At 41.6% G+C, this 17,318-nt stretch overlaps 1 protein-coding gene across 4 annotated transcripts in view; it reads left to right on the top strand.

The window, feature by feature from the left end:
* Positions 1 to 17,318, top strand: part of DOCK7 (dedicator of cytokinesis 7) — a 170,803-nt gene that overhangs the window by 129,174 nt on the left and 24,311 nt on the right. For all 4 annotated transcript variants that reach the window (XM_070746052.1, XM_070746051.1, XM_070746050.1 and 1 more), the window contains 7 exons: positions 1,981 to 2,115; positions 2,438 to 2,590; positions 4,023 to 4,181; positions 7,081 to 7,181; positions 7,280 to 7,472; positions 12,635 to 12,778; positions 14,292 to 14,423. In XM_070746052.1, the coding sequence (XP_070602153.1) occupies positions 1,981 to 2,115; positions 2,438 to 2,590; positions 4,023 to 4,181; positions 7,081 to 7,181; positions 7,280 to 7,472; positions 12,635 to 12,778; positions 14,292 to 14,423 (1,017 nt within the window). The remainder of the gene's footprint in view (positions 1 to 1,980; positions 2,116 to 2,437; positions 2,591 to 4,022; positions 4,182 to 7,080; positions 7,182 to 7,279; positions 7,473 to 12,634; positions 12,779 to 14,291; positions 14,424 to 17,318) is intronic.

Here is a 17,318-nt window from a genome sequence, read left to right as displayed (position 1 = left end):
TTATAGATGGCATTTCCCACCAGATAGGATTTCAAAGATGTTTCCAAGTGCCTCGCCTATTTGCTGGAAATGTAAAAAAGAAATTGGCACATATTTTCATGCGTGGTGGACATGCCCAAAATCTAAGATCTATTGGAATAAGGTAGAAAAATGGTTAAAGGAAATTACAAAACAAGAAATTAAGAAGAGCCCAGAATTTTTTTTATTAGGTATTATTAGGTATTACTGATGTTAAATATAAAAAAGAAATATACTATTTAATAAGTCATATATTAGTAGCGGCAAGAATAGCATTTGCACAAAAATTGAAAGAAAAAGAAATTCCAAAAGACGAAGAGGTCTTAAGAAAGATTATGGAATGTGCAGAATTAGATATGATGACGAGACTGTTGAACAATCAAGTAGAAACGGAGTTCTGTAAAACTTGGGAGAAAGTATACAATTGGTGGAATGTAAAAAAGGATTATTAAAGATATTAAGATAAAGCAGGGAATAATTAAAGTTACTAGGTTGAATATATTTTATAGTGATATTCAATGGATAGGTCGGTGATTATCTTATATAATCCTTCCAATCTGGCAGGATTGCAACGGTTCTCGTATATGAGAATCATTGGCCCAAAAGGCTAAGAAATGTTTGAACATAAAATGAAAGGAAGTTTGATGGTCTTTCTTCTTCTTTTATTATTCATTTGTTTCCTTGTAAATAACAAGTCCCGCAATTTATTAGTGAACTATTTCCATATTGTTGGGAATTCTTCTCAAGCAAATACACATACGATTAAAAATGTATCGATATTCCCTCCCTCCTTGCTGTAGAATATAATCTTTTGAGCTTATAATCATCAAGCTTCTCAGTTGTTAGCCTTTGGGGCAGTGTTTTTCAAACTCGGCAAGTTTAAGATGTGTGGACTGCAAGTTCCAGAATTCCCCAGCTAGTCATAACTGTGGTCTGGGAGATAAGCTCACGTGTTGTTGAAGATCTGCTTCAGTCCTCTTCAGCATATGCGTCAAAGTGCATACAGATAGTGGTTTTTAAAAAAATAGTTTATTAAATTTCACATTTTAAAAAAGGTGGGGATAAGAAGGGAAGGAGGTGTGGGTCAAAAGAGATAAAGATGATAAACAGGTGATTACATCACCTACAAAAAGATATTGACAAAATTGAACGGGTCCAAAGACGGGCTACAAGAATGGTGGAAGGTCTTAAGCATAAAACGTATCAGGAAAGACTTAATGAACTCAATCTGTATAGTCTGGAAGACAGAAGGGAAAGGGGGGACATGATTGAAACATTTAAATATGTTAAAGGGTTAAATAAGGTCCAGAAGGGAAGTGTTTTTAATAGGAAAGTGAACACAAGAACAAGGGGACACAATCTGAAGTTAGTTGGGGGAAAGATCAAAAGCAACATGAGAAAATATTATTTTACTGAAAGAGTAGTAGATCCTTGGAACAAACTTCCAGCAGACATGGTTGATTAATCCACAGTAACTGAATTTAAACATGCCTGGGATAAACATATATCCATCCTAAGATAAAATACAGAAAATAGTATAAGGGCAGACTAGATGGATCATGAGGTCTTTTTCTGCCGTCAGTCTTCTATGTTTCTATGTTTCTATTGTGTAAGTAATTGTGAAATATATGAAAAATTATAAATGATATGAGTAATTATCTTGGGGGAAAAAGTTACATTTCTTGTCAATAGATACATGATGTGTTTACAACATACATAAAATATATACATATGATATATATTAAGTAATAGTTAGCTAAGTAGTAAGTATAACACCCTGATAATAGACCGCATATGGATAGTTTTATTGCCCTAAGTATGCTTGGTATTTTCCATAATGGTTCTTTGTGATGGGCTACAGATACCTCAGAATGAGGATTAGATTTTCATTGTGCGTTTGCCGCACTTCACTTTAAAATGATTTTTTGACTGCTTCTGGTGCCCTGTTGTCTTTGGCTACAGACGGTTTCGGTGACTGAATCCAAGGAAAGTATTCTTGGTGGGATACTGAAGGCTCTTCTACATAGCATGGCCTGCAATCAAAGTGCTCTTTACCTCCAGCATTGCTTTGCTACTCAAAGAGCTTTAGTCTCAAAGGTGAGTGTTTTGAAAATAGAGTACCGAGTGAGGAGGTTTTATTTAATTCTGGAACTGTGACTGACTAATCTAAATTCAACCATTCCTTGTCACTCCTGAATGAGTTTACTTTGCACCCGGGACAGCTTTACTTCCACGGTTTCTGCTAGCAAAATGCAACTGAAGGCTTGCTTTATTTGGACTGGTGAGCAGGTGATCCCAGGAAAGATGAGCACAGATAATTAGCATTATAGTGCAAATAAAGTAGAATCACCTTGACATTTGCAACGCTCATTGTTTCTAGCTTTTGTTGAATGATGTGCCTCTCATCCTGCTGTTTTAGTTCCCAGAGCTGCTGTTTGAAGAGGAGACTGAGCAATGTGCCGATCTATGCCTTCGACTCTTGCGCCACTGCAGCAGTAGCATTAGCACCATACGGTCCCATGCCAGTGCCTCTCTGTATCTCCTCATGAGGCAAAACTTTGAGATTGGGAATGTAAGTAGTACATTATTTATGTAAGAGCACAGATTATCTAAGTTAGTGGTCCCTAACCTTTTCGGTTTGGCAGCCCTACTGGGGGGGGGGGATGAGGGGAACTGGGCTGTGCAAGTGATGGGTCAGCATACACGCGTGCAGCTCAACTTGGCCAAGTTGTGCGCTGGTGCATGTGAATGCACACAAATCCCCCCACTCATGTAAATTGATTGATTGATTGATTGATTGATTGGATTTGTATGCCGCCCCTCTCCGGAGACTCGGGGCGGCTAACAGCAATAATAAGACAGCATATAATAATAATCCAATACCAAAAACAATGAAAAACCCATTATTATAAAAACCGTACATACATACAGACATACCATGCATAAAATTGTGAAGGCCCAGGGGGAAAGAGTATCTCAGTTCCCCCATGCCTGGCGGCAGATGGGTTTTAAGTAGCTTACGAAAGGCAAGGAGGGTGGGAGCAATTCTAATCTCTGGGGGGAGTTGGTTCCAGAGGGCCGAGGCCGCCACAGAGAAGGCTCTTCCCCTGGATCCCGCCAAGCTGCATTAAATCATATTATGTGTGCTCTCACCATTCGTGAGACCTGGTTTTGAATAGATAGATCACAGTCCATTAGTGGGCCGCGTGCCGGGGTTGGGAACCCCTGAACTAATTTGTAGGATGTTTGGAATTATGGAAAGAGGGGCATCTCCTCTAAAATGAGAATTTCAGTAGCCTTTTGCTGACCAAAAGACATGTATTAGATTTGATGAATGTCAGGTAAAATCGCTTGCCTTCTCAGCCACAATGCCTCCTCTCTGGAATAGCATCCACTTAACTATATATCTGTATAAATCTGTATAGCTCCCAACCCTGATGACATTCTAAATCGCAAATATTTTCCCCAGCCATGGGGTAGGGAGGTTTTTAAGCCATGTTAGAGTTTGGAGTTTTTTTGCCTGAAATTGTAATTTTTTAGTCTTCTGGATGTACACAATCAGTTTCCTATCTTATTGTCTCTTTCTTTTAAGAATATGAACATCTGGAACCAGATGTTTGAGGTGGCCTCAAAATCATACAACTAAATCAATACATAAATACTTTTCTTATCTCTTTCTTAAAGTAAGAACAAGTAAATTTTTGGTACTGAGGAAAATTATTTTTCAGCAGCGGGGATACAGCTATCTTCTTTTTGTTCTACGTTGGTCACTTGGTTTAGCATATCCATCTTAATTTTCTGTGAATAATTTTAGGGGAGAATGTGTTACTTTTATTTGCCTATTCTATCACCAAATTTAATAGTTCTGTCTTAGAGAACTTCAGGTACTAGGAGAAAGAGTGTTGGGGGATTATTTTCTGTTTCGAGTTTATGAAATTTATGAAGCTCTTCTTTTTGAGAAGCTATTTTTCTTAACGACTTGAATGGTAATTTGTCTGTTTCAGAACTTTGCCAGAGTGAAAATGCAGGTGACTATGTCACTCTCATCTCTAGTGGGAACATCTCAAAATTTTAATGAAGAGTTTCTGAGACGTTCTCTGAAGACCATTTTGACTTATGCTGAAGAAGACCTGGAATTGAAGGAGACAACCTTCCCTGATCAGGTTAGACAAAATTCTCACTCAGCATGGAAAAGTACAAGAAGCTTTTGCTTAATGACCATTCATGACGGACTATCCCAAAATTACTTAATACCATTAATACAACTTAATACAAGTTATGTGTGGTATACAGACCCATCCCTGCGACCGTGTGGGGACTTGGCAGCCAGCTCGCATTTATGACCAATTGCAGTCATGACAGCTATTTGGGATGTTTCTTTCTGTTTTTTAATCAAAACACGTTCATTAGGGAGAATGGATTTGCTTAACAATCAGGGTGGCTCACTTAATGACCAGATGAGTTATTTAACAAACATGGTGACTCATTTTATGACATAGTAAAATCAGTCATAAAATTGAACCATTAACTATCACAACAACTTAAAACCAAAATATCAGACTCATGGGGATTATTCAGTTCATTTCTTAAATTTATATGCCGTCGGGGTGAAATCCAGCAGGTTCTGAAATCTGACAAGTTCTCTGGAGAACCAGTAGCAGAAATTTTGAGTAGTTCAGACAACTGGTAGCAGAAATTTTGAGTAGTTCGGACAACAGGCAAATACCACTGGAGTGGGAATGGGGATTTTGCAGTATCCTTCCCCTGCCCCACTCACCAAGCCGCACAGAACTGGTAGTAAACAATTTTGGATTTCCCCACTGTATGCCACCTTTCTTATTCTTGAAATGACTTTGGGTGACTATTATGTGAAGACTCCCTGTAAGTACACTGATCAAAAAAAATAAAGGGAACACAACACAATATACAACTTCTGTGAAATCAAACTGTCCACTTAGGAAGTAACATTGACAACCAATTTCACATGCTGTTGTGCACATTCAACTTCATACAGAACAAAGTATTCAATGAGAATATTTCATTCATTCAGATCTAGGATGTGTTATTTGAGTGTTCCCTTTATTTTTTTGAGCAGTACAGTAATACCTCATCTTATGAACCTAATTGGTTCCCGGAGGAGGTTCGTAAGGCGAAAAGTTCATAAGGCGTTTGGGTTCAGGAGGACACTGAGAAGCCCCGCCGCTTGGCTGTTAGCTTTTCAAAAGAGCCGCAGAGCTGTCGGGCTGGTCGAGAGGCTGGAAAGGAGGTGGGGAATCCCAATAGGGAATTCCATGGGCAGAGCTTTGATGTCACAAAGACGTCCTTCCTGGCCGGCCACTCCTGAACCTGAACGCTGACCCCGAACTTTTGCCGAACTTCCAGGTTCGGCATTCAGGAGAATGCTGAGAAGCCCCCCGGCTGTTTCAAAAGGCGACAGCCAGGCGGCGGGGCTTCTCGGCGGCCTCCCAAACGCCGAACCCAGAAGTTTGGCAAAAGTTCGGGGTCGGCGTTCGGGTTTGGGAGGATGCCAAGAAGCCCCCCGGCTGTTTCAAAAAGTGACAGCCGGGCGGCGGGGCTTCTCGGCGGCCACCCGAACTTTTGCCGAACTTCCGGGTTCGGCGTTCGGACTGCGGGTTGGTAAGACAGAAAAAGTTCGGAAGAAGAGGCAAAAAATTTCCAAACCCCGGGTTTGTATCTCAGATTGTTCGCATGGCGAGGGGTTCGTATCACGAGGTACCACTGTATATTTAATTCCTTAGAGATTTGTTGTATCAATATTTAAGAGTTTGATGTTTTGACAAAATTGTAATGAAAGAACCCTGAAACTACTTCATAAAGCAACATGATTTCCTTTCTTTAAACTACAATGTAGCTCAGTCCAATACCATTTCTACATGTCCTCTGAAACTTACAACACTTAGATAAAGTGCTTTCTGTGCATGTGCAGGAATTTCTCACAATGTTTGCAATTGCTGCGCTGTGAGAAGCAATGTAAAGCAGTTTATGAATGGTAACCAGATTGTCTGTTTGCTTTGATAAGGTAAACACATCATGAAGCAACTTGTTCAGGTAAATCAAAGCTGCCCTTCACAGACTATGGAAATCCTCAATTTCCATAGTCCGTGAGGACTACGTGCTTTTAGATTTGGTGAAAAAAAACAAGTATTTTTCTTTGAACATAACAAGTGTTCGTTCTCAGAAGGTCCAATCGATGCAGAATCTTAGAAGTGTTATTGATGCAAAAATGTGAACTAAATATTTAAAGGTGGTAGAAAATGTAAAGTAAAATTCCTGGAAGTCGGCACAGAAAGTTGAAGTTAAAATTAAATAGACGCGTTGATTCAGATTTGGTTGAAATTCAAATTCACTTTTTAATTTATGTTGTAAATGTGTGTTTGCAAAAATTTGATGTTTTTCCCCCCCTAGCATTAGTAGTTTATACACAGAGGGCAGGGAGAATAATGATTTTGGGCTCAGTGGAAACCTGACACCTGATACAATGAACGACAATACAAAAGGTGAATAAGACAAGGAATTGTAAACCAGCCTAAATTTATCATGAATCTTTTTAGTTCTGTCAAAGTTGGCTACCAGACTTTGAGCATTGATTGATTGATTGATTGATTGATTGATTAGATTTATATGCTGGACTTACAACATATAATAAGAACAATACAATAGCAAAATACAAATAATTAAAACTAGCTAACTAACCTAAAACCCTAAATCGTACTCATTCAAACCATACATAACATTCATCGGCCAGGGGGCCAAGATTTAAATGCCCCAAGCCTTGTGACATAAATGAGTCTTAAAACTTTTGCAGAAGGCAGAGATGGTGGGGGCAGTATGAATCTCTGGGGGGAGCTGATTCCAGAGGCCCCCCCCACAGAGAAGCGACATTGTCTGGTTGATGGGACCTGGAGAAGGCCAACTCTGTGGGACCTAACTGGTCACTGGGACTCATACTGCAGAAGAGGTCCCATAGGTAACTGATTAAGAGATTAATATATGTATATAAACAAGTATAACTTTATTTTCTTTTGTGTTTCATATTTTCAGGTACAGGATCTTGTGTTCAATCTCCATATGATCCTCTCGGATACAGTTAAAATGAAGGAACATCAGGAAGATCCAGAAATGCTAATTGACTTGATGTACAGGTAGGATTTATGGAGCTTGCCTCTCTCTCTCTCTCTCTCAGAAAACCCAGGCAAAGAAATACACATTAACATGAATCTTCTGGCTTTTCAAAAACTAGAATTGCAAAAGGGTATCAGAATTCACCAGATCTACGACTAACCTGGCTGCAGAACATGGCTGGAAAACACTCCGCCAGAAATAACCACGCCGAATCGGCACAGTGTTTGGTTCACTCTGCAGCTCTGGTGGCTGAATATCTAAGCATGCTGGAGGATCGGAAATATCTCCCTGTGGGATGTGTTACATTTCAGGTACATTCTTTTCTTTTCTTTTAATATCCCAGACTATGAAATTGGATTGTATGGGTAGTCCTCGACTTACAAGAGTTCATTTAGTGACTAGTCGAAATTGCAACGACATCAAACAAAGTGACTTAGGTCCATTTTTCACCTTTACCACAATTGCTGCATCACTATGTTTGTCACGTTTTCTGCCGGAGACTCTATGGTAAGAGTCTCCCGAAAATTCAAGGGTACAAATTTCAGACACACACACACTTGATAGTTCAAAAACAATGTTCTTTATCACAAAAATTCAAAAGAAACAAAGCACCCTTTTTGTATTGCAAAGAGCACTCATCCCAAAACAACCTGGTAGTCTGTACAATCCCCTTAATCAGTCCTTAAGTACTTAGCTAGCAGCCCTCCTTCTTCCACGAAGTGAAACACACACACTTTGCTCTGCTTTGGTTTCAAAGTCAAACGTGAAAAATCAACGAAGTCCGGAAACAACAAGGCACAGTCCTGAAGCACAACGATCAGATAATCTTCCACAATGGCCAAGCCAACACGCTGCTATTTATATCAGTAGCTCTAATTACTGGAGCCCCACCCAAACACAGGTAGCCTCTCTTACCTCCTGTAATATTTCTGCAATTGGTCTCTTCTATGCATAATTCTGCGCATGCGTGGGTCTAATACTTCCTCATCCGAATCAACCGAAGATAATGGAGATTGGCTTCCTGGGCTGTGTGCCAAGCCCCCTTCTTCCAAGTCACCCCCACCTCCTTCTTCGTCCGAGGAAACTGCACTACCTGACTCTGTCGGCAATAAAACAGGCCTATGACATATTGATGTTTCCCCTGCATCCACCTCCAGATTTCTTGGGGCAGGAGCTGGGCCAGAGCCAACCACAACATCATGTGACCAAAATTCCGACGCTTGGCAATTGACTCATTTATGATGGTTGCAGAGTCATGGGTCATGTGATCACTTTTTATTTATTTAATTGGATTTGTATGCTGCCCCTCTCCGAGGACTCGGGGCAGCTTTTGTGACTTTCGACAAGAAAGTCGACGGGGAAGCAGACAGTGATTTACTTCATAACTGGCAAGAAAGGTTGTAAAGTGAGGCATTTAACAAATGACTCGCTTAGCAACGGAAAGTTTGGGCTCAGTTGTGGCTGTAAGTCAAGGACTATGTTTATAAAGTCCAAGAAAGCATAACTTGGTATAGTGGTGAAACTATTAAGAAAGCCATCCTAAATGGGAAAGAAGACTCCCTTGGATAGCTATTTCCTAGGGCAGTGATGGCGAACCTTTTTTCCCTTGGGTGCCAAAAGAGCATGCGCGCACATTATCATATATGTGCGAGTGCCCACACCCATAATTCTATGCCTGGGGAGGGCAAAAATAGCTTCCCCGCCCCCCCAGTGGCCCTCTGGGGGCCGTAAACGGCCTGTTTCCCAACTTCTTGTGGGCCCAGTAGGCTCTTGTTTCGCCCTTCCCTGGCTCCACAGGCTTCCAGGGAGAGGATAAAAGTGTCCACCCCCATCCCTCTGGAGGCTCTCTGGAAACCAAACATGCCCTCCCAGAGCCTCCAGGCAAGCCAAAAATCATCTGGTCGTCACTCATATACGTTGGAGCTGAGTTATGGCAATTGCTCACGTGCCAGCAGATATGGCTCTGCGTGCCACTGGTGGCACCCATGCCATAGGTTCGCCATCACTGTCCTAGAGATTGTTCTAAGAGGTGGAAAGAAAAATTTTGTGTGTTACAAGTATTGAGCAGAACATGGGTACTTCTTGACTTACAACCATTTGTTTAATGACCATATGAAGTTGCAGCCCTGAAAAACGTGACTTACAACTCTTTTTTCAATCTTACGATCATTGCAACATCCCCATGGTCACATGATCAAATTTCCAACGCTCGGCAACTGCCATGTATTTATCATGGTGACAGTGTCCCAGAGTCATGTGATTGCCTTTTGCAACCTTCTGAGAAGCAAAGTCAATGGGGGAGCCAGATTCACTTCCCAGCCACGTTACTAACTTAACAATTGCGGCAAGAAAGGTGGTGAAAGGGGCAAAACTCATTTAGCAACTGTCTTGCTTAGCAACAGCCAGTTTGGGCTCAATTGCGGTTGTTAAGTCAAAGACCAGCTGTATTCATACTAGCTTCTTCAGGAAGTTGCCCCTTGGGAAATCTGTTTGATCTAAATCCAGTGATCTCTTAGTGCAGGGGTGTCAAACTCCATTTCATTGAGGGCTGGAACAGGTTTGTAGGGGGACAGGGTGGGCACGGCAGGGGTGGGCGTGGCCAGCTCAATGTCACTTGTGTCAGGGGCCAGAGCGCTCTGCCAGCAAAAATGGAGCTCAGGGGAGCTGCCTGCAGCCCTCTCAACTTCCATTTTTGACTGTGACAGCCTCCTGCCAACCCTCTTCCAGTGAAAACCGAGCTCACGAGGGCCACACTCAGCCCTCCCGCACTGTTTTCACTGGCAGAGGCACTGCGGGCCAATTCTTTGCTGTTTCCAAGGCGAACCCACAGGCCAGATCTAAGCAATCCACGGGTCGGGTTTGACCCATGGGCCTTGAGTTTGACACCCCTGTCTTAGCAGCTACTGGCTGTCCCATAATGCTCCACTTAAGAGCATTCTCTTGACATTCCTGGTAGCAAAGCTACTTGTATGTTTTTCTATTTGCAGGGGTCTTCCCAGCGGAATGTATATTATGCGCATTGCATATTATTAGAACTATGTCTACCTATCTTGATCATGAACTGACTGGTCATCTTAAAAGTTGTGATTCTCATCTTTCCAGTGGGCGTTAGGTTTGGGAAGGTTCATGTGAAGCAAACTGTGTGGCTTGGCTCTTTTACTGACTATTTTGACAAAATTCAAAGAAGCTCCAATACAGAAAGATAAACTGTTGGAATTGTAGCTATCGTACCAGCAATGAAAAATACCAGGAAATGCTGGTACTATATTAGATGAAGCCCACAGAATGATTGCATCAGCCCCAACGGAAGTTACAGCAAGTAGGAGAAAGTTCAGAGATTCAAGGTTTGGATAATGTTATGTAAGAATTATCACAAAGAGTGTCACAATCTGTATATATTTAACCGAATGAGTGTTCATCTACATCAGGGGTCAGGAACCTTTTTGGCTAAGAGAGCCGTAAACGCCACATATTTTGAAATATAATTCCGCGAGAGCCGTACGTATCTCCCTTTCTCTCTTTCTTTCTCTCTCTCTTTCTCTCCCCCTCTCTTTGTCTCTTTCTATCTCTTTCTCTCCCTCCCTCTATCTTTCTCTTTTTATCTCTCTCTTTCTCTTTCTCTTTCTCTCTCTCTCTTTCTCCCCCTTCTCTCTGAAGTGGGGAGGGCCGGGTTGGCACCAAGGGAGCTCGAGACGGGGTGCAAAAGCAAACTACTCTGCTGGCCCAGGCCCACATCGGAAGGAAGGAAGGAAGGAATGGTAAAAGGGGCGATCAAGAGAGGAATGGGTGAATGAATGGACGGAGGGTGGGAAGGAAGGAAGGAAAGAGGGAAGGGACAGAAACAGAGGAAGGGTGCAAAGAAAGCAAGGAAAGGTGTGAAAGGGGAGAGTAAGAGAAGAAGGAGTGAAAGAAGGGAATGAGGGAGGAAACAAGGGAGGAAGGAGAAGGAAAGCAAGAAATGGAGGGAGGGAGGGAAGGAAGGAAAGAAAGAAAGAAAGAAAGAAAGAAAGAAAGAAAGGGGGAAGGGACAGGAACAGAGGAAGGAAGCAAGGAAACTTATGAAAGGGGAGAGTAAGAGAGGAAGGACTGAAGGAAGGGAGGGAGGGAAGAAGGTAGGAAGGAGAAAGAAAAGAAGAAATAGAGGAAGGGAAGGTAAAAGAGAGAAAGAAAAAGAGCAAGAAAGAAAGCAAGAAAGAGAGAAAGAAAGAATGAAAGAGAAATAAAAATAGAGAGGGGGAATGAAAGAAATGGAAGGAGGGAAGGAAGGAGAGAAAGAAAGAGAAAGAAAGAAAGCAAGAGAAAGAAAAAAGAATGAAAGAGCAAGAGAGCAAGAGAGAAAGAGAGAAAGAAAGAAAGAAAGAAAGAAAGAAAGAAAGGCAACTTCAAAGAAAGGCTCACTGAGCATCTCTCACTCTCTCTCTCTTTCTATCCCTCTTTCTTTCTCTCTCTTCCTTTCTATCTCTCCTCTTCCTTTCTCTCTCCTCTCTCTCCCCCTCTCTTTCTACCCTCCTTTCTCTTCCTTCCTTCTCTCCCTCCCTCCCCTCCCTCCCTCCTTCCTTCCTCTCCATTTCTCTTTCCCTCCCTCTCTTTCCCTTTTCTTTCTTTTGGTCCACTTCTCTCTCTCTCCGCTTCTCCACTTGCCTCCCCCTCGCGCCTCGCCCTTCCCACCCGGCCACCCGCGCGCGCTTACCAGCAGCAGGAATTCAAGTAAGCCCAAAAGAAGCCATTGGCTCCGGGCGGCGTTCATGGCCCCCCCGAACCCCCAGCCCAGCTGGAGCTCCCTCTCACCGCCGCCATCTCCCTGCGACTGCCTGCGGCCGCTGCAGCCCCCCCCTCCCACCGGGCCACAAAGGACATTTGCCGCCGACGCCAGTGAAGCTTCAGCTGGGCGGGGCGCTGCTGGTACTTCCCTCCTGGGGCTCCCGCTCGCAGCTGTCCCCCGGCTTCTGCTCGATGCCGCGGTTTTCGGTGCTGTCCTGCTGTGCCCCAAAGACGGAAGGCGGGAAAAAGGCGAGAAGAATGGAGCTCTCCTTCTTCCTGCCTTCCGTCTTTGGGGCCCAGCAGGACAGCGCCGAAAACCGTGGCATCGAGCAGGAGCCAGGGGACAGCTGCGAGCGGGAGCTCAGTGCTAGGAGCCCTGTCTGCGAGCCAGATACGGCCATCAAAAGAGCCATATCTGGCTCGCGAGCCATAGGTTCCCGACCCCTGATCTACATTCATCTGAGCCAATTGCTTTACAAAACAAAATGATATCTTTCAGGCATAATTTGGACATCATCGTAACAGCTTTTAAAAATTTTCACGGTCTATGAAGACTCTCTCTGACAAACCAGAAAAGGGAATACGGCTTTTATTACCAAAATAGTCTCATTATACTGAAATATAATTGCACATCAAAGAAAAGATTTAGTGCTCTGGTCAGGAGATTTGCATGTTAGCATTAATAAAAATTAATTGCTTTGTATTTCCTCAGAACGTCTCTTCAAATGTTCTAGAAGAATCTGCAGTTTCTGATGATGTGGTATCTCCAGACGAAGAAGGGATATGTTCTGGAAAGTATTTTACTGAAGTGGGCCTGGTTGGACTATTAGAGCAAGCTGCAGCTTCTTTTTCCATGGTAGAAGAATTTCACACTTATTATTAATTAATTAATTAATTGAATTAAATAATTAATTGAATAATTAAATAGTCCGGAGAGGGGCAGCATACTAATCTAAATAATAATAATAATAATAATAATAATAATAATAATAATAATAATAATAATAATAATAATATCATCGACATCGCAATCCCAGGAGACAGCAGAATTGAGGAGAAGCAGCTAGAGAAATTAGTGAAATACGAAGATCTAAAAATCGAGCTGCAACGACTCTGGCATAAGCCAGTGAAAGTGGTCCCAGTGGTACTTGGCACGCTGGGCACAGTGCCAAAGGATCTCAGCGGACATTTGAAAACCATCGGAATTGACAAAATCTCCATCTGTCAATTGCAAAAGGTCGCTTTTCTGGGATCGGCATACATAATTCGCCGCTACATCATGCAGTCCTAGGTGCTTGGGAAGCGCCTGACTGGTGATGAGATACGAAATCCAGCATAGATAGTGATCTCGTTTGCTGTGTTGTACTGACATAATAATAATAATAATAATAATAATAATAATAATAATAATAATAATAATAATAATAGGATTTCTGTGCCGCCCCTCTCCCCTCACTTTCTGTATTTTGTCTGCTAATTCCTTATAGCTACGTAGAATAGATCAGAGCTGCCCAATGTTTCTGGCTTTGCAGACCAGCGGGGTGGAGGAGAAGGGATGGTTCCACAGAAGTGGATGGTGAACGTGCGCGCAGGTGACTCCATTTGCACGAGCAGAGTGCATGTGTGCCACTGTTCACACACCACATACATGTGCTCGCCAGCCATTTCCGTGACCCTGTTACAGTCTCCTCATGACCCACTAGTGGCCATGGCCCACAGGTTGGGGATCCCTGGTGTAGATGATACATGATATAAATATTTGAAAGCACTGAGCACTCTATGGTAAACATGAAACATATCTGTACCAGGTGTTTACATTTCAGTTGCTTAACTGAACTGAAATGGAATAGGAGTGAAAGGAATGTTCACTGCATTGTATATGGATAAGATGACATTTTTGTGCTATTGGGAGAGCAACCAGAGTCAGTTTTCAAAGTTATCCAGGATGCAACTGTAATAGGTGCTTAAAATTTGCCTTTTAGTTCAGCAATGGGATTCCTTTGAAATCTTCTTCAGATTGAAGTGGAAGAAATTTGAAGACAAGGAAGGCAGTTACTTTTTGTATAGGCAAATAATGGGACTGTTTTTTCAACCCTCCGAAAGGCAGTGGAAAGAGGGAAATGGCCTTTTTGTGGAATGTATAAAAGGAACACTCAGAATTATTCTGTGCTCTAGATTACATTCTCTTATAGTAATGAATCCAGAGCATGATATCATGGTCTTTCGAGACAGAAGGATGCCAATGCAATAGCAAATGAGCTTTTCAATTTCTTTGTAATAATGAAGCATTTTTATCATGTGCTGCACTTAGGATGTTTATTTTCTTGGTGAAGCAATAGATCCATCTGACATGCAGTCTCTTTTTGTAGGCTGGTATGTATGAAGCGGTCAACGAGGTTTACAAAATCCTTATTCCAATTCATGAAGCTAACAGAGATGCCAAGAAACTGGCCACAATTCACGGTAAACTCCAGGATGCATTCAGCAGGATAGTTCATCAGGTAATGCCTATGGGATCTATAGCAAGAAAGTGGCAAAATAGACCAATGCACTTTGTCAGAGCAGATGTCCATGGGTTATATTCCAAAATGTACAATCAACTTGGGTGGCAAAACAATGGCTAAAAAGTTCTTCTAATTAGTACTGTTTTCTAATTTTTTTTCTACAGCTACCTACTTAAGTCAGATGGAAATTATTGTGTCCATTGGTACATTTTATTCTGTACCTATTGTACAAACATAAAGGCGACTCCACAAAACATGAAAGAATTGAGTGCAATTATTATGCGAGCCATTTTCCCCATTAGGTTTTTTATTTGTTTGCTTGTTTATCCAGTTTATATAACCATCTACCCAAGAAACTCTGGATGGCAAACAAACAAAAACAAAGAATGACAAAAACTAACTGAAACCAGTAAAAACACAAACCATTACACACTTGCAACTATGCTGGAGCATCCAAACTCAGTAAATTGAGTGCTCAGTGCTCTTGATTGGCAGGTACCTAGTTTTAGGTCCTGCAGCTGATGCCTTGTTTGTCCAAACTGTGTCCTGTGTTGGACAGATGGTGGGAATGTAGGTGGCTTTATGTTTGGATGTAGAAAATTGGATGGCATCTTGTTGCTAAAAACTATAGCAACAGCTAGTAAGCTTTTTTTATGACCTGGCCAAAGCACAGAGAAATTTACATCATAATATCAGGAGACTATGATAAGACCAGATTGTAAATTAAAAGTAAAGCTAGACTATTTTAATATAGTTTTTCTACTGTATTTCAAACACAAGTTCTAGCCATATCACAAATAGGATGTGTAGAACTTAATAACCATTAAATCTGTTCTAGAAGCTATTAAATCAACATAAATAATCTTGATGTCTCCACTATTAAGAATGTTCCATTGTAAATAAACTCTGGCTGCTTGAAAAATAGCTGGTTTCTTGATTACCAGACATATAACACTTCTCTAGTGCCTTTCTTGCCCAGAATCAACCCCAAAGTGGTGTTTCCTTTTGATTTGTTTTTGAATTGGCATTAATTTTAACCTTGACTGACATGAGTAACTTAGTTCAAGACTTACAGTACCTTTTTCACATGCATTTGGAACAAGACTTGAAACAAAAGAGATAATTATAAGCATAATAGGCCAGAGGTTTGGATTTGAATACTGAACTATTTGAGCTATTGGGACTGCCAAGCTGAGAAGGTTATGGAAGATGAGTGGGTGAGATCTTATGGGACTTTAAAATCCAAACAGATAATTGACTATAGCATCCTGATGTATTGAAATGAAGTGAATTTGGGTCATTGATATTGCTATTTTGGGTTATGGTAGGATTGAGGAAAATCAACCTGAAAACATTGTGAAATATAGGACTTGCAGATTAAATAATAATAATGAAAACATAAATTCACCATTATAGTAATCATGACTGGATTCCCTGGAGCAATACCTAAAGGCCTCTCCCAATATTTGGAAATTTTTAATTTATCAGACCTGAACAACCTAATTTTACTAGAAAGAAAAAAAGAAGAAAAAACCCACCTTACTTGGTGCTGCCTATATTTTTAGAGGCTACTTTGATATTTCTTAGGTCTTTGGACTATACAGATAATATACAGCATTGTAAATACCATTTATATGATTTGGAGAAAATGTGCGGTGATTAAGAATTTTTTTAAAAAAAACTTGAATATTTGTAGAAAATAAAATTTATTTTGATTCATGTACTAATATTCCCTGAATCTTACAGTTAGCTCTCAATTTGGCCATTCATTTAGTAATGCAAAGTTACAACTATGTTTAAAAAAAGGGACTTATAACTACTTGGGATCATGCAGCATCCCAGCAGATATGTGATCACAATTCCAGCCCCATGGCAGTCAGTTCCCACTTAAGACAGTTGCTTCATCCTGCAGGCATGCATTCAACATTTCCCATCCAAGCTCCCACAAGCAAAACCAATGGGGAAGCCAGCAGGAGGTTGCAAGTCACAGTCATACAGTGTCTCATTATGGGTGATTTGCTTAATGACAATGGCAAAAAGTCATAAAATCTGGTGATGCCTCTCTGACTGCACTGCTTAGCAGCAAATTTTTCTGCTCCTAATTGTAGTCATAATCCTCTGCTTACTATTGAATTTGGGCCCAGACTCGGTTGTTGAGCAAAGTGGTCGTTTAACCAAGACACTAAGTGAGCTCTTTGCTAAGCAACTGCAATCCCAGGTCTTCCAGTTGCTGTCATTTAGTGGAGTGTCGAGTCCAGGCCTTCGGGTGTGATGGGATGGCGAGAGGGCCTGGGCATCCCTGCACACTGATGAGGCCTGGCCCTTCTCACCACTCCACCATGCCCAGGTGACTTGGGGCCTTTCCCTTCCTCACCAAGCCCACATCCACTTACCTTAGTATTACCACTTACCGATTCCTAAGAGGCAAAGAAGGGGCGTGCATAAGTGCACCAGAGTGCCTTCCGTCCCCTGTCCTAATGTTTCTCTTTTACTAGTATCATGCATATAAATATTATTATATCTTTGTATACCATCAATATGTACTTGACAAAACAACCAACCAACCAACCAACAAATATTATTCTGCAGTTCCTGATTGCCAAGGCCACCAGTTCCATCTTGCAAGTCAACTCCATTCTCACAATGATTCAGAAGACTCCTTCTCCAAATCAAGAAGAAAGGGTCTTCTGAATGATCACTTTCACTAGCACTTTGGCCAGATGTGAAGGCTACTTCAGCCTTCCAGAAGGCTGCCATTCATTGGTGTTTTCCCCTCCCCTAATACTGCTAGCAAAGGCCAGCCTTCTGAACTTTTCAGAACCGGTAAGGGACATGATCCCTCTGAACTGCTCAGAAGGCTGGAATTTAGTAGCTGTTTTGCCAGGTTTGAGG

The sequence above is a fragment of the Erythrolamprus reginae genome, chromosome 3 (genome assembly GCF_031021105.1).
Source record: "Erythrolamprus reginae isolate rEryReg1 chromosome 3, rEryReg1.hap1, whole genome shotgun sequence".
Classification (NCBI taxonomy): domain Eukaryota; kingdom Metazoa; phylum Chordata; class Lepidosauria; order Squamata; family Dipsadidae; genus Erythrolamprus; species Erythrolamprus reginae.
This window is presented reverse-complemented; position numbering and strand designations above follow the sequence as displayed.